Here is a 25,299-nt window from a genome sequence, read left to right as displayed (position 1 = left end):
ACAAACTTTGTACTTTCAAAATGTTGACCAACATTTTGGGGCTTCAGCCTCCAGCAGGAGGGTGTTCAATCATAGTATTGTAGTGTTAGCGTTTTATGATTTTCCTCCTGGAGTCTGTGGTTATTAATCCTCCACCACTGTGTGTTGTTGTTGTTTTTCTTCCCCAGCATATGAGCTGCAGAGGTGTCCCGACCCAAGACCTTTTCGCAGCGGCATCGTGATCGGTCAGGACTACAGTGTGGGGATGACCATTTCCTTTGAGTGCCTTCAAGGTTACACTCTGCTTGGAGAGCCATCTCTTACATGTCTGCATGGAGTCAGCAGGAACTGGAATTACCCCATACCTCGCTGCGAAGGTGACTGGCTAGTGCTCCTTATGAACACCACACTTGTTTTCTAGCGAGTGTTGTTCATATGCAACTCCCAAGACCTACATTCTCCCAAATAACGTACATTTGCAGTATCAACAAACTGTATTTATCAGTCATGAAATGCCTTTTATTTGATATTTTCTCTCAGTTTTCTCAAACTTTAGTGGAGGAATATGTTAAAATATGTGTGCAAACAAATCTTTGAGAAAGTAATGCGCGCTACTCTCTGAGAAGCTGACTAAAGTGAAGACGGAAATGCTAAAAATAAAGTCTTTGAAGTTATTTTGAAGAGAAGAATGTAGGTTTTTGAGTCTGCTTCTAGTCCTGTCCTTTATTCTAGCGCATGAAAGCATCTGACTCACTTCTGCCGCCACTTTACTGAACTATAATCTGACACAGCCCGACGTAATGATATATGGAGATATATGGAGTCTTTATTACAAAGCTGATTACACCTGTCTCTGCTGTAAAGTAGACGCCGACCAGTTGTTGCTCAGGTATGATAAACGACGGCTTTCCTCTCGTCGGTTAAGTGAAGCGGTAACATAATGAAAGAGTTTGGTATTTGTCCCAGAACGTGGTAAATAGTTCTGTTTCCTCCGTAGATGGCGTATTGTCCCGCTTGTTGTCAAGTTTACAGTTATGTTATTTGTGTAGGGATCCCCTCTGACTCGATGTCAGCTCCTAACACGCTCCCTCTGAAGGGATATGACGGGGGAGTTCTAGTGTCCGAACTGCTCAAGTTCGCAGCAAACACTAACCACCCCCTGCAGTTGTCTTAACAGGTGCACCCCCCCCAGTATCTCAGTGATAACCCAATAACACACAGTTATGGTTTGTTTTATCAACAGTTAAGTGGCGATACAGTCATAAAAGCAAGTTTTATGACTTGAGGTAAATCAAAGACTGGCTTTTGTATTTTTATCCAGCCGCTCTGATTTCTCTCTGTCTCCCTCCAGCTCTCTGTGGGGGAAACGTAACATCCATGAATGGCACAATTTACTCTCCTGGACACCCAGCTGAGTACCCACACTTCCAGGACTGCATGTGGACTGTCCGAGTGCCTCCTGGCTACGGCATCTACATCAACTTCTCTGTTATCAACACGGAGCCAATCTATGACTACATCACTGTGTGGTACGTTTTCATCTCTCTCTCCATATGACGTTATTCAGCTTGTGGCACACATCAAACACACACAGTCGTCTGCACACACGGCTGCATGCAGAGTTATTGGGAGGCGGTCTCTCTCAATTAATAGTGATGTTTGCTTAAACTTTAGAAACTGAGACAAATATTTTATACAAGCAATACTACAGCCACAAAACATAGCCTCGTTAAAGTGTCCACCAAGTTTCTAGCAAACACAGTGCATTGATAATAGAGCAGCTCCCAAAAGATTTGACAACTGAAGTTTAATATTATTTTTTTTTACTCAAGGAAAAACTGCAGAGTGTAATAAGATTTATTTTTCAGGATAATATTCTGTATTGATTCAGATTCACTCTTTATTGTCCTCTATAGAGGATCATTTGCTTTCACAGACTGCACACAATCAAACACTGAGAACAAGCAACGCGCAGAAATGACAGAGAGCGTGACAGACCAGCACACAGACACAGCGTACAGACTGTGTTTTCACAGCACAGCGTGAGCCAAAGCACCCAGTCGGGTCAAGCATCTCCCTCACTCACTGCAACTCAAAGTTGTTGCCATGTTGAGAGCTGTGTGGAGGCAATCCCTCAATCATAGCTGCGCTGTGAAAGGAATTCAGCTTTTTAAGGCCTTAGGCCAGTTGGACAAGTTTTGCTCACAGCTCTCGATGTGACACCCGCCTTAGATGAGCCAACAGCCATCCGTCTGGAAATCTGTGGATTCAGTTTTACTTTCCCTGACAACTTCTATTCCAGCAGCCCCACCTTTGCTAAATCAAAACAGATTCTGGTACGCGATGAAACGAGAGAAACCGAAGTGAAGTCTGAGTCCCCGTGCGTGTCCCTCCTCCCCAGCGACTGTTCCGTAAAGAACACCAGCTCTGAGTTATCGTGGATGCTTGTTAGTATGTAGAAACTTCAGATAATTGCACAGCGGTAAACGGTGTTGTGCTTCCTGCCTGTTGTCAGTCCAGTGGCTGTCTCTCCCTCTCGCTCTCTGTAGAATAGTAAGCCTCAGGCGGTCATGGACCTCACCTCATCTGTGATGGAGGAGGGGAATGCCTTCCAGCATACAGTCGGGGAGGAGGGAGCTACTGGCACTACTGTTTTCAAATGAAAAAGCACATAAACAATCTGTTCCCTGATGGCAACATTTCATTTCCTTGCCTGACTGCCGTCTCCCATTTTGCTGATCACTCTGAAATGAAATTGCGCTAAGACTTTTTTTTAATATACAATATATTAAAAGGTACACGTACAAAAAAAAAAAAAACATTTAATGTACGTCGTTCACGGGAAGAGGCCTGGAGCTACCCGAAAGTGCCAGCAATGAAACACTTTTCTCTTGTGGAAAAATGGCATTTATATATACATAATAGAAAAGCACTGTCTTCTGAAAAGAAGCGCATGCTGCATCACACACACCCCCCCCCCCCCCCCCCCCCCCAAAAAAAAGTATCCACCCTATTTAGGCAGCTTATTTCAGAGTAGAGATCACGGCAGTTTTTTTCAGAAGGCTGCTCTCATTAGCAGAGGTGCTTCTGTGTTCTGTGCTGTCAGCAGCTAATTCCCGTCTCATAAATGGCTTTATTGCAAACAACGTGTTCCATCATCACCCCACAGCCATCCAGCCATCTCTTCACCTTGGGATGGGGGATTCTCAGTACATTTAGTTGTGCATCGCAATAGGGAGACATGTCACGATATAATAACGTACCATTACCAAATGACATGACATGACAAATGTAGGTACATCATCACATAGATGTAGGAGTCTTTTGAATCCAATATTGCTGAAATAGGAGTCATGATGAAACTTTGCTTTCGCTCGCCCTAGAGAGCCAGAGATAATAATGGGTTTAGCTCCCTCAGTAGAAATGTCGGCCAACCCCTGCCTCTATCTGCCCCTCCATTTTCAGCCACTTCCTTCCGGCATGGCCCGGGGGATCACGAGGCCCGTCCAGCTCAGCTAGAATGTGTAAGCATAGCTCTGGGTCGGCTGCGGGGCTCTCCTCCCAGTTGGACGTGCCTGATGTAGCTCCGCGGGGAGGCGTCCCAGAGGCATCCTCATTAGATGTCTGAACCACCTCAACTGGCTGTTTTCAGGAGGAGCAGTAGCGCAGCAGGTCTACTTCGAGCTCCCGTATTCTGTCTTCTCATTCTATGACCCCAACCTGCACAGGCGGCTCATTTCAGCTCTTTGTATCCGTAAATTGAGAACTTCACCTTCAGGCGTTGCTCCATTTTCAACACGACATTTCACACTACATTGTACCCTCATTTGGGAACAAGGCCCATAGATACTTGAAGTCGTTCCCTTCAACTACCATAGGTGGACGCCGTCCAAGAGACGCGTCAGGCACGACGGGCTGATAACATTCAGGGCCTTCAGCATCTCATCCACCTCTGGCAACATGACAAAAACTACTTCATTGACTTTTACGACCCCAGCCTCCTATCTTTCTATCTGTTTTGTAATTCATAACTACCTTAAGGAATTGGTATATTTGTTTCCATCACTCGAAACGTATTACTTTTGTCACATCTTTGACACATTGTGACATTTAGTGTAAAAGTATACACTCCCATAGACATCGCCACCCTTAACAGACAACAACCCACACTCCATAAAGAGTGAAAATCAAAAAGGTCATTACCATTCAATTCCATTTTGATTCCCAGGGCTACGGCTCCTTGTAGGGTACATGGCGTTCTTCAGTTCAGGGCTTCACCCGTACAGTCTCTAACCGTGTGAAGCGCCGTGAGAACCACACACCCTGATTATGCACATGCACCGACAGACGTCTCAACAATCGCAACTCCATTTGAAGGAATGTTTTGCAAGGAAAAAAGAGGTCACAAACGCGGTTGTGGATTTTGCACATTTCTGCAGGATTCTGTATCGATTTAAAAAAAAAAAAAAAAAAAAAAATGTATTCCCCATTAATATGTAACATGGCTGGAGGAGGCAAAAGTTCCAGTGCTGTACTGCCTCATCAGTTAACTCATGCTAAACTTTTACTTTGACGGTGTTGATTAATGTAAAACTTTTTCTCAGGTTTTTCAGAACGACTGCTGGGTCTGTAAGACTGCTCGGGGATAACTAGACCTGCTCTTTGATCCCAGCAAGTTATGACGGCTGTTTATTCATAAACCATTTGCGCTCTTTCTTCTCTCCCTCTCTCCCTCTCCCCCTCTCCCTCTGTCTTCCTCCTCCCTTCACTCTTTCAATCTCTCTCCCCCTCTCTGTATTCAGGGACGGACCCGACCAGGCCTCGCCTCAAATCGGTCAGTTCAGTGGCAGCTCCGTCCAGGACGGCGTGTCCACCACCGCCAACCAGGTCCTCATCAAGTTCCACAGCGACTTCAGCACCAGCGGCTTCTTTGTGCTGCAGTATTACGGTAACCTCCCCCTTGATACCAGCTAAGTAAAGACCTTGTCCCGCACTGCCGTTATGACCCCTATTTACTTGAGCTTTACTCCTCCACTTTGCTGGAACTCTAGTGTGGTAATGAGGACCACTAAAGAACGGAGTTTCTATATAGGAGCGCCTTTAATTTTCCCTCTTTTACGAGTCATTATTTAGCTTTTCTCATTTTGGTGCATGGTATTGCTTCCACTTCTGTGTAATGATGAATGATGAATTCCTTTTTATGCCTATTAAAACGCCCCATCGGAAAGAAGTTGATTAATAATGAAGTGTGCCCCATTCCAGCTAAATTAGTGATGCTTTTTGATGATCATGAGCAGTGATAGATGACAATGTGTGATCTAATCAAGTGTCAGCGTGATGGAGGAGTAAAGAATGTTCTGCAGGTAGAACAGAAAACACACACACACACACACACACACACTTGAGTGCATACAACATGCACTGTTGCAGATTTCAGCCTTTGTCCTCTCCCAACAGCATACCAGCTGAGAACATGTCAGCCACCCCCTCCCGTTGCCAACGCTACAATCCTAACCGACGATGAAGAGTTTGAAATAGGTTTGTCTTATCTCATTCTGCTTGTTTGCTGCACGGGGACAGTGCGTAATAAAACACATTTGCACCAGACATGAGGTAATTTGCTTGGACGGCCGTGGACACGGGACAAAAAAATAGGAATAGACGGAGCAAATGTTTCATCCATTAATTATTTTGTATCTTTTTGTTAACATATTACTCCATATATCGATTTCACAATTTGAAACAGCTTTGGCTGTAGTACATATTCACGTGGACATCTTTGTTATGCATTTAAAAAATGTATGTATATTAATGTATAATAGATTTTTTTAACCTTCACTATCTCTACTTGCAATGTGCTCTTTGGCTTTCTTTCCTTTTTTCATCTATTCATACTTTTTGCAATTGAATATTAGTTTGAGTGCAAGGCCTAAATATCTCTAGAAGCTGTTTGTTTGTCTGAATTGAAAATTATATGGCTAGTGGCTGCCTAACTTTGTGTCTTTAGAATTAAGTGTTGTTTTGATTTCATATGTGAGTGCGTGCGTTCGTGTATAAGTGCGCGGCTGTATTGTAATGAAGTGCCTTCAGTCCTCCAGCTCGCTAAGGGGACGTCAATCTTCATTAGAAAATGTGTTGTTGATTACTGTTTCAAGTGCTGCTAGTGAGGAGGCTTTTACTAACACTTCTGTGTGTGTGTGTGTGTGTGTGTGTGTGTGTGTGTGTGTGTGTGTGTGTGTGTGTGTGTGTGTGTGTGTGTGTGTGTGTGTGTGTTGTGGTTGTGGTTGGGTGGGCGAATGAATGGATGTGTGTGTTTTTCATATCCACTCCCGGCTTGTGTGTGTTTGTGTGATTGTGGGTGTAAATGACTTCACAGGGGACATAATTCGGTACTCATGCCTGCCAGGCTTCACCTTGGTGGGCAGTGAGATCCTGACCTGTCGACTTGGAGAGAGGCTACAGATGGATGGACCCCCACCACTCTGTCAAGGTTGGTTTATCCAATATGTTTTCTGTGGGGCTTTATAAATGTTGTAGTTTGCAGGTGTTCCTCTCGATGTGCGTTCAAATGTGTGTGTGTGCGCACTATGCACATGCGTGTGTGTGTACCTATCCATGTTCATGTATGTGTGCCTCTGTGGGTGTGCTGGACGCCACTCTGCCAAGGTTGGATGCAGTCAGCAGCGCCCACTGTTGATGCATCATTTAACAGACTGCCAGCAGGGCCCCCTCTAGCAGGCTCCTGCTGGCAGTCTGTAGAGCCACGTCTCTATTCTAATTTGTCAAGACTCACAGAGTCCTACTACTACTGACCCAAGATCACAGGCCTACGCTCCCCGAGAAGCAGCACTTGACTGTGAAGGATCAGCGTGAATCGCACTACAGATCAGCAGTCTTCATCGACAAGTGTTTTTCTAGGTAGATGGGGCCGGTCCAGGCTGCTGTTCCCCACAGAAAGACGGGAGCTTATATTTTACCCCTTAAATCCTTGCTCAAATGGCCCCGTGGATTTGATTGATGTATAATGTCTTCCTGGGCATGTTTTTGTTTTTTTCCGGAAGATGGATTTTCAAACGAGAAGCGGAGGAAAAGAAGCGTCTGTGTTGTCTGCATCAGAGATTTTGTTTAGACCAAAAGCCTGCCTGTCATGCCAATACGTCTCTGCCTCAGACAGCAGAGCGCTCTGAAACCTCATATTCCCCGTGGAGAGGCCTTCTTTGAAGGGCCCTTAAGTCCTTTGTCTAGTCCTGAGTTGATGAGCGTTTCTGTCTTTTTGTTTCCAGAAACTATGAGTAATCGCGTCAGACGTTCAGACCCAGAGCCTGCGTTCATAAAGCATCTTCCAATAGGACTAGCGATTTGGAACCTATTTGCTCATCCCTGACTGTTATTATTTTATGTATGACTTGACATCTTGGTTCTTACCCGGTAGCGTTTTTTGCGGCTGACATTGTTTTGCTTTTACAAGTAAGAATTTGCCTGATTTCATTTCAGTAAAGGGAACGTGTCATAAGTAAAGCAGCAGATACACTCGTCCTGGAAAATGAGAGGAGAAGTGAAATGTCCTGGAAATGAAACCCGTTTCACCGCGCTCCTGCTCTCCTTTACCCGCCATGCTATCTGTCAGAGCTCCCCAAGCATTGCCATCTGAAAGGGCCAAGTTATGTTCAGCATCATATTAACTTTCAAATGGTAGTTTACAGACAACATTATGTCGACTAGGCTGCTCTCGGTTTATTTTGGTTGCTAAAGCTGTTGTGATCGCTGGCTTGTTTTACCTACAAAAGGTTTAAGTTTTATGATTCAATGGTTGCTCGGAGCAACGGTCTCAATGTGTGTTGTCGGGCATTATTGAGAGACAATAAAGAAAGAGAACTAAACACCGCCTTCATACTGGCTAACGGCCCTTTTTTGACTTTGTTCTAATGCTGCGTCGCCAAGGTAAAACGGACCATAACATGACATGGTTAACTTTTGTAGCAATAAAGTGAAGCGTTCTGCATCTGCAGGTGTGTTTCCATTATTTCTATCATTTCTAAGCATGTAAGCAGCGATGTCACAGCCATAGACCGCACGTCTTGGAATAGTGTAGGGCGAAAGATCGCCGTCTTTCCTAGAGTTCATTCCCCAGGAGTGGGGACCCTGAGATAGTGTGATGGCAAAGCTTAAGTTGAGTGATCTGATCACTGATCCAAGCCCTGGAAGATATTCCTATGCTTTATTCATAAAGGCTACAGCGCTGCCAATGATGCTATTAGTGTGTTCACAGATGTCAGAGAGACCAAACGCGTGGTCATTTTATTACATTTTCATGGGAGTACGTGGGAGTCCTATAAACAACAGGGCCTACCTTTACTTGTACTGCATTGGGCATTTTCTAAAAATTCATAATTTATAAAAGCACAAGGGGTGGTGAAGTCCTGCAGCATGTTATTAGCTTGTTAGACGGTGCAGAGAGAGTGGAGAGAGAAAAGCTTCACTGCAGACACGACTGCATCATGCCTGTCTGGCATGCAGATGTACGGTCGTGTTAAGCATGACAGTAATGGAACTGCTGTGAAATGTTTTCCAATGCTTACTTTCACTGTTCCTTTCTTTTGTTATTGCGACCATGTCGGGCATAACAATAGGAATAGTTTGAAATAATTTGATCTGTTTCTTTCCTGCCAAGTGAGGGCAGTCATTCACTCCAGAGTTGAAACATTCGAGCCCTCCCGGTGCGTCGGCGTTGCCAGCTCACCTTCTCGTGTGTTACCGTTACACCGAGAGCTCTGCCAAGACCAACTAGCTCCGATCTGCTAAAACGTGCATTCTGCACTCAAAATGATTCCGCTGGCTTTAACTTGAGTGACTAAATTAACCTGCCAAAGTCGGATGGGCAAAGCGTGTTGGGACTGTTCTGGGACAAACACAACATTGTTCTTCAGTTGGTTTGTCTTGTGCAAAGTGATCGGTCACACGTTGGACAGCACAGACTCTCGTACGTCACAGTGAAGCGTGCGCTGCACCGCCAAGTCAATGGATGTGGATGGAACACAGCAAATGACATATTGTGTATAAAACATCTGAGTCATATGAGAAAAGACATAAGGAATCTACTAAAGCAGATAACAGGCAAGTTACAGTAAATGAGGTCCTGTCAGTGATGGACGTATTAAAAGTGTCTATCATAGAGGTATAGTAGGTATCATACATACATCTCCATCAAACGGCTCCTCACCACCTGCGTTGAGCATCAAATGGGCTCGGTTAGTACCGTCGCAGGACGTCCGGGTTAGTAATTCGTTGTTTGACATTTTCATGGATCACCTCATTATTGTAGTCAAGAATTCATTACATCCTCTTGTGTTGGATATGTTATGTCCTTGTGCCACCTCTAGCACGAAACTAATTGCTCTCCTTGGGACATGTAAAATTGAACTTAATTTGAGTTGACCTGCTATTCACATCCAAGAGACTGCTACAGTAAGCTTGTAAAGGGGCCATTTCCTGTCGGCAGCTTGCCGACAGAGCAGGAAAAAGAATTCTCCTGTGTTCCCCCATTCCGCTTTTGTTTTCTGTCAACCCTTCTGTTAATTGTCATTTTATGCACATAAGATTACACTGAAGTGTCCTTGCACGGCTATGCAATTTCACCCCCAAATACCCCTGCTTGTGGAGACATTTCCCTCGGCTCTGCGTTCCTATGAGGAAGGCTGTGCAGGAGCTTTGATCGAGGATAGAGCCACAATTGAGTTGACTGCTGTGTTTGCTTGGTAAACCATCTGCCACATCGATGCGGTGTCCAATCCGTTTAATGTTGTCATGTCGGTCTTCACATTCTCATTGATTTTCATGTAACCGAAAATCTAATGAAAAACTCTTTCTGCTCTAATTTCTTCTTCTCTACACTTACAGTGAGCTTCATTGTAAGATCCCCTGTAGCCGTGGACATGCAGCGGTCGTTGTCATTCCGTACGCACGGCGTGCCGAGCAAAAGAATCAACAACTGGGGGTTTGCACAAGTAATTACTGCGACGCGTCTTGCAATGTTTGCAAGATTTAACAAATGCCAATGCCAGATCTTTTCAAACATATCATTTTTGCATACGCTTCATTGCAAATCTCCATACAATACTACATGTAAGGGTCTCACCTGAGTGTAACTCACCATCTGAGGATGGTTGGTTATTATACGTATTCACTTGTTAATGCAGATACAATTGAATTAGAAATGCAGTTTAATTCAAAATTACTCTTTTGTTCTTTTAGATTTAAAAACAAAATGGAAATAATCTGCCTATTACTTAAGCTACCATGTTTATAATAGTACAGTATTTGAGCCGGTATGATGATAACGGTACCTTACATTTGTGTGACACTAAGGTACAGAGGTCTACATTTGTATATTAGCCAAATCACCATATGAATACATCGTAAGCTTCACTCTGCTTTCAGAGCAGCGTCCTCTCCTGATTATGGTCCCCTAAAAGCCCATCTTTATAAAGTAGCAGCATTGAGGTGTCTGAAACTGGTTTAAGCCTCTCGTGATTCATGTTTTAAATCCCTGCACATAAAGTTTTGAGGCAAAGCAGTTTAAGCCACAACTGTGCGCACTGGATAGAGTTATGTTTGTTGCCTGGCAACGTTGGCTTATTAAACAAGCATTGGGGGCTCAATTATTTTAAAAAAAAAAGAACCTCTTTCCAGATAGATGGCTCTATGTGCGGTGCATAAGATCCTATCCAGTGAGTCTATTTCATGTGCATCTCAAAGCCATCCAATAAGGTAAAGTGCTGCAGGGAGCGTGGATCTGTACAGTGAAACCCCCCCCCCCCCCCCCCCCTTAGTGTAATTATGTGGATGAAAATGATATAGAAACAAAATTAGCAGTTTTTAGGAGCGATTACTTTCAAATGTTGCACATCTCCTTGCAGCTGGCTCTGTGACCACCGGCGTCAGTGGAAGCAGAGGCTCCTGCTGCCGCCGGTACTGAGAAAGCAGCCGTCTGAACTGATGCAGCAGCACCAGCTGAAGAGCCCGTTCTGAACTCTCCCGCTGCAGACCTGCTCATAGCAAAATCAGGCCTCTGAGCTGTGTAGAAAAGCACTCCGGCTCCTTTAATAAAGGAACGTTTGAGTGACTAACGGTTAAAGTAACGGTACATTTAAAACCGAAACAAGCAACAGGTGACAGCCTGACTACCGACCTCGCTCGTTACCTCCCACCACTGTGCAGAGTGACTCCAAAATCCTGCTTTTCCTTTGTGCGCTTCACCCTTGTGCGCTGTGCAATATGTGAATATGCGTTTGGGTCATTGTGTCAAAAATGTAAATTCATGAACAAACGCAGCCTGCAGGCTTTCCTCAGCTCGTTTCAGAGCATCGCGTTAATGAAGAGCTCGTCAGGTAATTCATTGACTGGAGTATAAATATCGATCGTCACGGAACATGGGAGTGAAGAGACACTGCTATTTTATTTTACATCGCTGTGCTAATTTATGTTCTGAACAGATCCAGTTGAGATTTATTGCCACTCTAATGAAATCTGTACACTTTTCTATAGATATTCATCCTGTCATTTACAGAACCTGCTACGCTTTTCTTGTACTATTTACATATTTTCTTCATTTTTGAGATAATGTTATGACACATTTGTACTGACCTCTGTTCCCACAGAGGGCCTGGTGTATTGTGTGATTTAAGAAATGCATTATTTAGAAAATCACTGACTTTGACTTGTTTTGTGGAGATCAAATGTGCCCGTTATCTTTCTAGCCAAAGGCTGTTCTAGTTGAAGCCTCCGCAGTGACTCGCCAGCAGGAATATGCATGCTGCTTTATGTAACAATTCTTTCCCGGTAACTTTTTCTCTTGATATATGTCCGATTGTTTCCAGTGACCTTTTCATCTGGAACAGTTGTTCGCATTAACCTTTTATATGCGTCATGTTTCTTCACTAGTGGCCCAGGAGAGAGACTTCTGTTGCCAGCAGGAAAAGGAGCGGAGAGAAACAGAACTGTCATTATTTCAGACATGCCAGCCGACAGGAAATGAAGGGAATGCTCTGAGCTGATACACATGAACTCTCTCACGCGCACACAACGTTTTTCCATAGAAAGTTGGCCGTCTCACCTTCTGTGTATTATTGTGTGATGGATTGATATCGGGGGAGGGGGTCTGGTGACGACAGCCGACTCACCAGCTCAGCCTTTAGGTGCAATATCAGTCTGGCTGAAATGTAATTGTTCCAGCACTAGTTATTCTTTCAGTGTAATTTCTTCTGTCACAGTGGAGCCTTCCTCCCTCCCCTCTCCTAGAACTCTTCCTCGTCTGTGTTCTGCCTCCGCTCGGTTTTCATCTCCCTCTTTCAACCTCTGTCGTTTTTTTTCTTCTCCCAGTCCAATGTCCAGCCCACGAGGTGCGTTTCGACTCGACGGGGGTGATCTTGAGCCCGGGCTACCCCGATAACTACCCCAATCTCCAGATGTGCTCCTGGCTGATCAACGTGGAGAAGGGCTACAACATGACTCTGGACTTTGAACTCTTCCAGACAGAGAAGGAGTTTGACATCTTGGAAATATTTGATGGTGGGTTCTGCTGGAATTTTGTGGTTTGGGGGTCTATGGTAAAAATGAAGTTAGCAAAATCCCCAAAAATGCTACTTGGCTGAAATGTATGCGTCAGTCTGATGGCTTTATGATAGATGCACCTTCATGTCTGTCTACAGTGAAACGTGTCCTCGACACAGATTCTGTTTCTGGTAAATTGAGTGTGTGTGTGTGTGTGTGTGTGTCTGTGTGTGTGTCTGTGTGTCTGTGTGTGTGTCTGTGTGTCTGTCTGTCTGTCTGTCTGTCTGTGTGCGTTCAGGGCCCAACATCTACAGCCAGAGCCTGGCGTCGCTCAGCGGTGACATTGAAACTCCCTTCAGCCTGACCACCACGGGTCACCAGCTACTGCTGCGCTGGTCCTCTGATCACGGCACCAACCGACGCGGCTTCCACATCAGATACGTGGGTGAGTATCAAAGTATGTATCCAGCTTATAATCATATTCTCTTTTTATTAGAGCTATTTGAATATATTTTGTCTCTAAACTACAGCATGGTGATAAAAGTCATGGGTTTACAACTCATTGTAAGCACTGTGTAGAGACACTTCATTTGTACGAGTGATAACACTACAGCAGGGCCAAATATCCATTGAACCTTCCTCTGCTGCAGCGACTGCTTATTACTGCAGATACAATGTGACCCCATGATTTTTATCACAGTGTGCTGTGATGCTCTGGGGTGTTATTTATTGAGTTTTTAATATCAGTTAATTTACAACAATACTTTGAATTTCTACAGAAATGATAATGGATCACAATAGGAGATGTTTTCTCACACAACAACCATGAGGCAGGAGGAAAGTCACTGGAAGGCTTCCATGCTGTTTTGCACTCCTTAATTTAAAAAAAGGTTTTAAATTCTTAATTGTCTCTTTAATAAAGCAAGTGGTGCTAAGCAAGAGCATCATAGGGACTCTTCTTCCATTTGAAATGCATCAATAATTATGAAAAAGCACAAAAGACATTTATTTTTCATGTTGTGCCTCTCCATTATATTTAATATACTAGTGTGTTACTTTGAAAGCAAGTCGGTGTGATGAATTTTGTAGAGAAAGCTCCTCCATGACTTGATTGACTTGAACAGGAGCTGCCCTGAACCCAGCGTGTGCTATCACATGCTATCTCCCAGACGTGCTGATTTGAAAGAGCGTTTGACGGCGTTAGTGAAGCACACGGTCCTCCCTGGGACTTTCTGTCCCATCGGCTGTTCAGCGCTCCTATTCTGGAAATCTAATTTACCTCTTCTGTGTTGGCTTGGCTGTAAGATGAGAGAAAGGAAGGCTGTGGAACAAATAACTGCAGGATGCGCCGGCATTGCATGAGTTAAATCAAATTGAATATGTCCGTGCCCATAAGTCCAGGAGAGGAATAGTAATAATGTGATTTTGAGGACTTCCTTTGCTGTGTGGCACATCGCCTGAGTGAGTGTTAACTAGATGTGACACTCCTCGGGCGTCTTCCTTCATTATCTTTCTGCATTTAAAATGGAGCCTTACTGTGACTAAAATGTTCACCTGAGTCTTTCTCTAGAGGAGCTTTGTTAATCTCTCTCTCTCTCTCTCTCTCTCTCTCTCTCTCTCTCTCTCTCTCTCTCTCTCTCTCTCTCTCTCTCTCTGTGTCTGTGTCTGTGTAAACATCTGCTTATCTGTTCTCTATTCCCCTTCCTTGACTTCATTCTCACCTTCTCTCCTGTTTCTCGCTCCTCTCCCTTGCCTTGCCATTCATCTCGCTCCTCTCCCTTGCTCCTTTATTCCTCTCTATTGCAGCGATGTACTGCAGTACCCCAGACTCCCCACAACACGGCTTTGTAGTGAGCCAGACCGGGGGTCATCTGAACAGCATGGTGCGCTGGGCCTGCGACAGGGGGTACAAGCTGATTGGAAAGGGCACTGCTGTGTGCAAGAAGACCACCTATGGCTACTACGCCTGGGATGCGCCGGTTCCCGCGTGTCAAGGTGAGCACATCCGCCCTGGCAGCCTTTTTATTTCCAACTTGAGCCTGCCTCTCTCCCTGTTCTTCACTGCCTCTGCACCTGGGTGCTCAGCGGGCAGGCAGGCAGGCAGATAGACAGACAGACAGACAGACAGGCAGACAGACAGACAGACAGGCAGGCAGGCGCTTAAGGCACCGGGGTGTCTCAGCCCAAGCCCTGTTCCTGTGTTGTTAGCAGCTGAACTGAATCCCGCCTGATTGAGAGCCAGTACCCCGTCAGGTGGAAAGGAAACGGAAATCAATCCTCCTTTCGTCTGTCAATTTCCACTTCTTCAAATTACTTTGGCTAACTTGCCATTAGCATGCACTGTCTGCTGCTGTTGGGTCTCACTCAACTAATTGGGTTCTTTGATGCGCACATGTGAAATGTGTGCATTTACGTGCGCATGATTGCATGCACTAGCACAAACACACACACACACACACACACACACATTCACAGAGCAGCAAACAGCAGCAGATGGTGTGCTCAATTGCATTTTTAGCGTGATGCATTGAAATCTAAATATGTACGTCATGTACTATAAAATGATTTCAGAAAAACTTCACACCTGTGATTAATTCTGTTATTTTGATAATTGCACATAGCTTTTCCAAAGTGCTTCAACCTAACCGTGGCTGCAGACGAACTAATGTATTCATGTAGACGCCGTCCATCTGCTGTCTGCTAGATGGTGGAGATTACATGACAGCATGTTCAACCCTGTGTGTGATAATGTACAGTGTATTAATCCATGTGTCTCAGACCTAAACTAAGGTTTTAGGCCCGCTGACCCGAGACAGAATTCACCCTTCTAACATTGAAACTTCCCGTCTGCAGTGTGGAGAAGTGTTTGGTTTAGCTTGTGATTAACATCTGTTAGATTGTGACTTAGCAGTGCTCTCAAATGAATGTTGATTGATTCTCTCATGGGGTGGTGAGGGGCAATGTCTTGGCTTCAGGCCATTCTGGCATATTCCTACCTTTGATGTTTCTCAGTATGCAGCTACCAGTGCTGCTCCATTTTATCATATGTGTGTTTGCATAACTGTTCCCGTTTAGTCTGGCCCTGCAGATGTTGGTTTCCCCCGCTCTGCTCTCTCGGTCTGACTTGGCTCTGATGATAAACACCTTGAAACCTACTATCTTGAGCTTTCTGTCTGGTTTAAGCTCTGAGGCCACAGTAACCCAGATTCACTCTGTGTGTAGGGGCAAGGACACAGCGCTGTGTGGGGGAGTCTTCCTCTGAAGAGTTACTGTTGAAACTAGTTACATGTACTCGTCACCGTTCTCAAATTACCCTCTGACCAATTAAAATCACGGTTGAACAGGTATTGGTAAAGAAGCTAACTGTCTGACATGACAGATATTCTGAAACCTTAGAAGAGTAATGAGGACTTTGTCTTTGACAGCATCCCTCTCTGCAGCGTGTTGGACTACTTCCGCCCTCAAGGGACCAGGCCTATATACAACACATGGATTTCTCTAGTTGGTGAAATTTCAAGAGCAGTTTTTTTTTGGATTCAATGGCCTCTAATAATTACAGTAAGCAAAGGACTCGGTTAAGTGTTGACATTACTCGAGCACGCCAGCGTCATTATTATAAATGCATTGGGTGGGTGTAAATACTCGTGTTTTTCCTAAATCCTCGTCCGCGGTGGTGGGCGTGCTGTTTTCATTTTTCGGGGGAACGTCGCACTTTTGCGGTGACCCCGTAAGAGACTTCTTGACTTCGTCGTCGCAGGAAAAGCACAGGTGCAACTCATTCCGTTAACGATGGCTCGGTTCCATTAAGTGGTCCAGTGAGCTAGCACACACACACACACAACAGAGATATGGCACTGGCTCGACTAAATCCAATGCAGTCATTATTCATGTTACTAATAACAGCTGTGCTTTCCCTGCTGCGACACATCATAGTGGAGAGAGAGAGAGAGAGAGAGAGAGAGAGAGAGAGAGAGAGAGAGAGAGACGTTCAATGTCAAAGTTGAGCAATCATTTTCTTTTTTGGGGTTTTTACATATTTTAATTGTAACCATTTGAAAGGAAAATAACAAAGGAACACATAGCTGCTCATGTGAATTACATAACCAACAATTGACATTGTTGTGTACCACAAAGGGGTTGCACACTCGCGTGAGTACATACGCATGTATTTAACACTTATCTGCTTATACATACTGTTTTAAAAGAGCATGTGCCTGTTTGTCAGGCGTCCCTCTGCAACTCTCTGCAGTATGTGTCTTGTGTGTTGACAACCGTCCTCCCGCCGCCTACAGCTGTGTCGTGCGGTGTGCCCAGTGCACCGGTGAACGGAGGTGTGCTCGCCGCTGATTACTCCGTCGCCACACGGGTGACCTACTTCTGCAACAGCGGCTACCGGCTCTCCTCCAAAGAGCTGACGACCACAGTCTGCCAGCCAGACGGCACCTGGAGCAACCACAACAAGATTCCCCGATGCATCGGTGAGTTGGGGGGGGGGGGGGGGGGGGGGGATTTAGAGAGGTGGGATAACCGCAACCCATCGCACGGTTGAGCAGTGGGAAGGAGAAGTTGAGAGATGAGGATAGGGGGAAAGTTATGGAGAAGACACTGATTTTGGAATTGTTTGACAGCTGTGTCGGGAGACAGAAGAGGCGAGAGTTTAAACGATTCTCTGGAGGAGTTGTGGAATATCAATCAGTCCCAACAAAACACTGCTCTGTAAAGGAAGGTGTCATGGAATATGGATTGCAGTCCCAACAGAACCAGGCGTTGTGGTTTCATTACGAACACAACTAACTTGTTGGGTAGTGATGATTAGATGGATGGATGAAAAGGAGGAATAGTTGAAAGGAAATCTGTAGCTTGGTGCTGGGGTGAGTGCTTTACATGCCAGTGTGACGCCTCCAAGTGTGAAAGTCAGTTGAAGGAGTGATTGACAACACTGTTTACCATTGAGACCGGTGTGTATCCCTGCTGTACGTGTGTCTCAAAGGGAAACACAGTTGTTGTTTTTTTTTTAACTCATTTGGTTTTAGAGAATGCCAATTCATAAACGGCTTTGTTGTGGAAGAACATTTGTATTCAGTAACAGCAGAAAAACTTCATTTTACACGGATTCATCTGTTCAACTGATTACAATTCAAATGTAGATTAAAGTGTTCCTTTGAAACTCTTTCTATTTGTTCTACACTGCTGGGTTGGTACATATGTTTACTTACAGCTGTGTGTGTGTGTGTGTGTGTGTGTGTGTGTGTGTGTGTGTGTGTGTGTGTGTGTGTGAGTGAGTGTGTGTGTGTGTGTGTGTGTGAGTGTGTGTGTGTGTGTGTGTGTGTGTGTGTATCACTAACAATGTCCGCTCCCCACCACCTTCCTTTCCTTCGGCACAGTCATCATGTGTCCTAGTCTCAGCTCCTTTTCTCTGGACCACGGGAAATGGAGGATCGTCAACGGTTCGCACTACGAGTACGGAACTAAAATAATCTTCACCTGCAACCCCGGATACTACCGCGTTGGCCCCGCCCACATCCAGTGCCTGGCTAACGGGGTGTGGAGCTGGAGGAGCGAAAGGCCTCGTTGTAGAAGTGAGTGGCGACGCGTGAAATCGACACTTGCAGATTGCACACATTCACATAAACAATGAACTAAGTCCACAAATGAACTGTATATGTGTGTCATTAGTTTCATAGGAAAGACAGACTTTCAGACTATTTGAATACAAAGGTTCATTTCCTTCTATTCTATTGTCCCGCCTCGCCTCCGGCACACTGGATTCATGGATTATGATGTTGCAAGACTTGAAGAATTGAGTGCCTTATTCACAGCTCACCTAATTAACAGCTCGATGGTGCACTTTCTGCTCTTCATTTTCTCCTGTCTCAGCCTAGGTTCATTGCAGCAATGGGAAATAAAAGCTTTTCCGTGCTGCCGTGGGAGCTACTTTTTGAGTAGCAAAAGAGCTGAATAGCCTGTGTAACGGCAAAAGGAGATGCCAACCAGCGTGATGAAAGATGTTGCTTCAAAGGCAAACACCATCATTATCCTCCCCATGATATAGTACAGGTCACTCTTTTACTGCATTAAGGTCGGCGAGATGGGTGTAAATGACTGCGCTCTCCCGTTGACTGAAGATTTAAGCCAACTTCCATCTCGTCTTGCTCTCTCTCTCTCTCTCTCTCTCTCTCTCTCTCTCTCTCTCTCTCTCTCTCTCTCTCTCTCTTGTTCTCTCTCGCTCACTCTCCCGGTGTCTTGATCTCCATCCTCTCCTTACTATCGTCTTCATCTAATTGCAGTCATTTCCTGTGGAGATCTACCTACGCCTTCCAATGGGAAGAAAATTGGCACCCAAACGACCTTCGGAGCGTCGGCCATCTTCAGCTGTAACCTTGGCTACGTTTTAGCCGGATCTGCCGTGAGAGAGTGTCTCCTCTCCGGCCTTTGGAGCGGCATGGAGACTCACTGCCTGGGTAAGCAGGGTCTTAATGTTCTCTTTAACTTCATGAAAGGACAGCCTGGACCAGGGTCAAACGCTGCTGGCGATCTGTTCGGACAGCATAGAAGCTCTTTTTTTTTTTTTTGTTGGGTTGGGCCAACATGCCCAGAATAGAACCAGATGGGGAAGCAGAGGGTGGCTATAATTGGTTCTGTTGCCAAGTGTGTATGGCCAATTACTAGGAATATTTAGAAAGATGTCTGTGGTGTGTGTGGTTGTGACATCGTGCTGGCTTTATAGTTTCCTTTCCTTTGGGCTGGCACAGATCACACTGTTTCAGACATTGCAGGAAGCAAGAAGTAAAAAACGAACAGTGAAGGCAACGAACAAACTTAAACTGATTGAAGCGTGGCGCTGTACAGTAGAGCCCCCCCGAGTCAGTGTGATTTGTTGTTAAATGGGAGAGAGCGCTTATACAGCCGAGCCTGGCCTGATTCTATGAGACACTTGCCAAGCTGTACCGGCACAATCTGAGCTTGTTGTTAAGATATATAAACAAGAAAATAGGCTACAGCTTAGCTTACGACGGCTCAGCTCGGCTCTGCGCCGTGGAGGAAAATGAGACGTGCGTAATTACTTGAGCTGCATTCACACCCACACAGCAGCAGACTGTGACGGTTCCCCTCGCACATGCAGCGGCCCGTTTATCAGCGCTGTGGCTCCAGCGCTCCAAGCTCCGGTCGAGATCGGTTCAGTTCATTAAAAGAAGGGCGGCTCTCCCGTTTAGTGACGTGGCTGTCGGGGCTTAACGTAGCCAGGGCCCTCTCGGTGTAGTCGCCTACTTCGGCGCTATCTTCATACAATCTGGCTGCTCTCAAGTGGAGTGTGAGAATAAAATGCTCGGCTGAGTTTTTGGGTGCGCGGGTGAATTAGGGAAGTCAGACTCACAGTCAGTGGCAATTTCCCAGGTTTTAAGTGTCAGTGGAAATCTCAGCAAGATGTCTCGTCTCCGAAAGGCAGTTATTGTAGCTGAACGTAACAGGATTACGTGCATGAGCGTGCCGCACAGATTTAGAGGCGTTTCACAGGCGTCCCTCTGTCTACTGTAGATGAGAAAAAGCTGAGTTGTCACCATCAGAGAAGCTGAAGCCAATATGAATTTAGAAATGATAATTCGGAGATAATGAGCTGAAAAATACTTTTCCCAATCCAATATGTTTCATGAATACACAAACAAAATTTGTTTGCCGGCGTTATTACTCCAAGACCTTTTTTAAATCACCAGTTTCCTCATTTCATTGTTTAATGCAGTTGTCAAAATGCAAAGTTATTCAAACGTGATAACACAATCAAAATTGTGTTTCTACCCCGCGACTATCTTCCATTAGTTCAGTGGACACCACTGCTGCTGTTCTCCATCACTGGAGAGCTGAACTTAAGTATTGCGCCACATGAATGATTGGCTGCTATAGTTCAATTATGACTTCTAATGCAAAGTGCTACAGTTGACCCCCCCCCCCCCCCCCCCCCCACATTAGCTACAACTGAACTGTTCAGACGCTACAATCGTCATTTTTGCAATGCCGCTTGTTTCCCCTGCAGCCGGTCACTGTGGTCTACCGGAGCAGATCGTGAACGGGCAGGTGATCGGGGAAAACTTTGGCTACAGAGACACGGTGGTTTACCAATGCAACCCTGGATTCAGGCTCATTGGCTCCTCGGTGCGGATCTGCCAGCAGGACCACAACTGGTCTGGACAGCTCCCCGTTTGTATCTGTGAGTACTTCAACACCAATTCTCACCGCCTCATTGACTGCAAAGAGGGGTCAGGTGTGCGTTACGCCGGAGTTTCTCTTCAGATGGGGAAAGAGCTGACGGAGACGGTTGAATCTGTCGTTCCTGGATTTGAATTTGATCATTTTACAAAGGAGCCTTTAATAGGTACATTTGTATTTAAAAGAAAGAGTTAATCAAACGTGATGAATTGATTAAAATGAATCAATTGATAAAAATGTTAAAGATTTAAATCTGTGTTAAAAGGCGTCCTGCTCCTCCAGCTGTAGAAGCTCTGGAGTCAGTAGTTGATGCTCATCCTCATGATGTGATTCTTAATCTCCTACTCTCCTATTGATGGCATGCGATGTGAAATGTGCTGTTTACCCTTTCTAAATCGAGATCATGTCTTGATTCATAATTACCCTATTGTCCTTTTGAGGTTAATTATATGATAATTAAATTCCTATGATAGGTGTCACTGTACGCCACCTATTGATCATGGTTATTGAATTTTCTCTCTCTTTCCACACGCTCTGTATTCTTCCTAACCCCCTCTGCTTCACCCTCCCTTTGTGTCCTTTCATCCTCCATCCTCCGCTCTCCCTCCTCCCCTCTGACACGTCCCTGGGTGACGCGTGTCAACTTCAGCCGTCACATGCGGCCACCCAGGTAGCCCCATCTACGGCCGCACCACGGGCGACGGCTTCAACTACAATGATGTGGTGCGCTTCTTCTGCAACAAAGGCTACACCCTGGAAGGGCCCTCCACCGCCCAGTGCCAGGCCAGCCGCCAGTGGAGCCAGCAGCCGCCGACGTGCAGAGGTAAGGTCCGGCTCCAGAGCTGCTGCGGAACGGATGAATGATTGGCAGCTGGACTGACTCAAAGTATCAGAAGGATGCAGATGTAACTTGACAGTTGAACTAAAAAGCTGCTCGTCTCTGCCAGCATGTTCAGCCAAGGCTCAAAACACAGACATTGCCTTAGGAGACGAGACAGACGGGGGGGGGGGGGGGGGCAAGAATTACGACAAGAATTTGGAACTAACAGATTTATCACATCCATATGCATCTCATTAACCACCTGCAATTATCCATTTCTGAAGAGGGTTCCTGTCAGTGCATCGCTACAACTAGAGGTGTTTTCATGTTTGACAACAGAAGCCACTTCTGTCTGAGTCTTGGTCCTGTGAGGCGGGCCAGCCGTCAGTAGAGCGGGTAGCTGCCAGCGAGCAGGAGTAGGATCCAGCCAAAGCGTTGGATCCGAATGAAATGGCTTTTGCCGGTGCTTTGCGATGGTTCGGCAATCAGACGCTTAGGATGACCAGAAGAATTCTGAAGCCGGCAGATGCATCGTGATCATTCGGGAGTCGGCGGCCAGTGACCGCCAGCTTGCACGGGCGTAGACGCAGAAGCGGGATGGATAGAGGTAGCGTCCACTCATCTATTGATCCGAGTGAGAAAAGTCCATATCTGTTCTACTTGTCTGAGTAAAGCATTAGGCAACAACATCTGGAGCCCTTGCCTCGGAGCAGAAGCGGGGAAATGGCAGTAACGAGCTTGCAGCTGAATGTATGGAAAGGGAAGAGAAAATGGGGAATTGTTTCTACAATTTTACTGCCGGTTGTTACCAAAAGGCTCGCTGCAGGGAGAGATTACTTTGATGGCAGGAAACTCCGAGTACATTAAGTGGAAGGCGTCTTATTGAGAGTGTCAGACGGTGGCTGTGTTTTAGCTGTGTCCAATTTCAGTTTGCCCAGGTAAGGCTCATTAGTGGGGCGTAACAATCAGCGGCGCTGCAGACGGACCATAGCAGAGCAGTCTTTTCTTGTGTGCCCAAAATCATTTTGACAGTTTGACAATGCTTTTTTTTCCCCCCCCGAATATATTTTCCACCATTTCCATTTTTTCCAATGGAAATCGACAATAGATATGTGATGCAGAATGATGGAAGCTATTTATTTTAACAATTCTTTGGGGGGAGAAAGAAGAGCTTTTTTCATATTTGCCTTTTGAAAAATGCTTCTAGCATTACAGATATTTGTTGCAGTGTGAAGCTGGGATAAATGTAGGTACATGTGATCTCAACTGGCTTAAACCTTCTATAAGACAAGGTAACAGATCAGGAAGTAATCATTAAAACCCAATTACAGAAGGCCTATTTAAGTGATATCCATTCTGTCTTTAATTGGTCTGCTGCCTCTGGTTCTACTCGACCGAGGCTACATTTGCCAGACCTTGCCCATTTAAAAATATCCCTCCTCTTGGCATGAGTCTTCGTTGGCAGTCAGATGTGAAGAGACACCGTTTTCATTACTGTGAATGGCACCATAGAGACGGACCTGGTAAAAGATCAAAAGAGTGAAATCACATTAAACTGTCATGACTCCCTTTGTCAAAATCTGTGTTTGTTTCCACCAAGATTTTCTCACAGTTAGATAGCTTTTCCGCACATTAGCATTATTGATTTAATTTAAATGTTGCTCTGAGCTTAATTTCACCCTCATTTGTTTCCAGCTGTCTAAACAAGCGGTGCGGTTTTAGAGACTTCAGCTGCCTCTTGAATGGATGTTTGTGAATCTGTGACAATAGACGGGCCTTTCACTTCTTTTGTTTCCAGCAGGAAGCATTAGGTGATATTATCATTGACAATGCTTAAATATAGCCTGAACTCACTTCTCTTCCTATTTGTTAAATAAACAGAAAAGGCCACTGATCGGGTCATATCAACAGTGCTATTATTAACTCGCTGTGGGAGCGTGCTGACAGATAGAATTCATGCAAATGAGGCTCCAAACAAAGGAGACTGCAAAGCTTCCAGGAAAGAAAAGTCAGATCCCCAGTGAAGATGCTGGGTGGAGCTAATTGGGCAGATTGCCACATGCCTGTTAATATATGTGCTGTTTTATTTATTTTTTTTTACCCATGTTGAGGAAGAATGAGGGTAAAGAGCGTAGATAAGACTCCATTCAGAGCCACAGGAACACAACACTTTGTTCTTCAAGTACGCAGCAGAATAAAATCCTTGCAGTAATGTAAATGTATTTGATTGCTATACTTTCAGGATTCTGCTGTCTGTATTCTCCCGTTGTGATTAAACTAATTGAATGACTCATGATGGCATAACAACATACGTCTTCTCTGTGTCATTCAGTGGTGAACTGCACAGATCCAGGGATCCCTGCTAATTCCATCCGGGAGAGTAAGATCGAGCACGGCATCTTCACGTTCGGCAGCGTGGTCTTCTACGACTGTAACCCGGGATACTACCTGTTCGGCTCGTCGGTGCTCACCTGCCAGCCGGTGGGCCACTGGGACAAACCTCTGCCGGAGTGCATCGGTACGGTGGCTACTTTTAACTGGCAAATCACATTGTTGACATTGTCATAAATGCACCAATTTTCTCCGTATTTGGTGCAAAAGTGAATGAATTGAAGCAAGAGATGCAAGAGTTTCACTCTCTATTGAGTGTCCACAACCTTGTTTGTGTCCTCATTTGCTTCTTGAGTTTAAATGGCACAAGTTGCTAAATGCTGTGGCTGAGAGCATCTGTGTAATGTTCGATGCCCCAGTGGCTTATGGTTATGTTGCGCTGTGCTTAATGGAGAGACGTAGAAACTGTCATAGGGCCAGTTGTTCAGGCTATAGCTAATGTTCCCTCAAAACCAACCAGCAGTCTATGAAACGTAGGGGTTATCTGAGGTTTAAACGTCGCTCTTAGACACCTGGCTCTTCATGCACTCTACTTTTGCGTGAGGCCGCCAACGAGTAATGACCTATTTCTAGTGAAACGATCGAGAGTAAAAACTCTGCATTTAGCACACGGGCTCAGAAAGCCCTTCATGTCATGGAAGAGCGATGACGCACGGAATTTACTTCATCAAGCGGAATTTTAATTAAAGAGATACACAGGAGTCTGTCTCCAATGTTTATTTACGTCTCCGGGCTTCACTGACTCTTTGTTAAGAAATTAGATTTGCTGGCATTTCCTTTGCAATATGAGACTGAGCCGAGTGAGTGACAGCACCCCCGAACATGTGTAAAGGTCAGAAGAATAATAAAGAAGCACAGCGAGCGACGTACCAAATCAGATGTTAGTCCTGAAAACAATCCAGTCAGCATTTTATTGAGTGTGTATACAATATTACATCAGTTGCTTGAGCTGCTTATAGACTCATTTCTTGATTATGCATGTTCCTCTTTCATCACGCCGTGCATTGCTTTTTATTTGTTGTTCTAGCGGTAGAACACAGCGGGTTCTCCACTGTCATTGTGACCGGTGCTTTTTTTTTGCTGAGCCATAGAAGGTGTTATTTCCTCACTCTGTCATGCAGAGGTGGACTGCAGCCACCCAGGCACGCCTCCCCACGGAGCGATGAGCGGCGAGACGTTTACCTTTGGCTCCACGGTGCGCTACTCCTGCTCCGGAGACCGCCAGCTCATAGGAGACTCATCACTCACCTGTCAACTGAACGGACACTGGAGCGGCCCGCTGCCCCACTGCTCAGGTACACAGACACACACCAGCATCCCTGCATGCTTTCACACGACAGTCGTTCTCTTTCACTCTT

General features: G+C 45.3%; 1 protein-coding gene across 5 annotated transcripts in view; it reads left to right on the top strand.

Annotated features, from left to right (window-relative positions):
• Positions 1-25,299, top strand: part of LOC137891710 (CUB and sushi domain-containing protein 3-like) — a 197,386-nt gene that overhangs the window by 131,389 nt on the left and 40,698 nt on the right. For 3 of the 5 annotated variants that reach the window (XM_068736464.1, XM_068736461.1, XM_068736460.1), the window contains 15 exons: positions 168-356; positions 1,331-1,508; positions 4,782-4,927; positions 5,437-5,517; positions 6,356-6,469; positions 12,358-12,546; positions 12,827-12,985; positions 14,335-14,523; positions 16,821-17,006; positions 17,913-18,107; positions 18,816-18,989; positions 20,558-20,731; positions 21,380-21,553; positions 23,883-24,068; positions 25,063-25,236. In XM_068736464.1, the coding sequence (XP_068592565.1) occupies positions 168-356; positions 1,331-1,508; positions 4,782-4,927; positions 5,437-5,517; positions 6,356-6,469; positions 12,358-12,546; positions 12,827-12,985; positions 14,335-14,523; positions 16,821-17,006; positions 17,913-18,107; positions 18,816-18,989; positions 20,558-20,731; positions 21,380-21,553; positions 23,883-24,068; positions 25,063-25,236 (2,508 nt within the window). The remainder of the gene's footprint in view (positions 1-167; positions 357-1,330; positions 1,509-4,781; positions 4,928-5,436; positions 5,518-6,355; positions 6,470-12,357; positions 12,547-12,826; positions 12,986-14,334; positions 14,524-16,820; positions 17,007-17,912; positions 18,108-18,815; positions 18,990-20,557; positions 20,732-21,379; positions 21,554-23,882; positions 24,069-25,062; positions 25,237-25,299) is intronic. The other 2 variants (XM_068736465.1, XM_068736462.1) reach the window with 1 other exon arrangement.

This window comes from Cebidichthys violaceus, unplaced genomic scaffold (assembly GCF_023349555.1).
Source record: "Cebidichthys violaceus isolate CVI_PGR_0920_01 unplaced genomic scaffold, fCebVio1.0.p SCAF_7, whole genome shotgun sequence".
Lineage (NCBI taxonomy): Eukaryota > Metazoa > Chordata > Actinopteri > Perciformes > Stichaeidae > Cebidichthys > Cebidichthys violaceus.
This window is presented reverse-complemented; position numbering and strand designations above follow the sequence as displayed.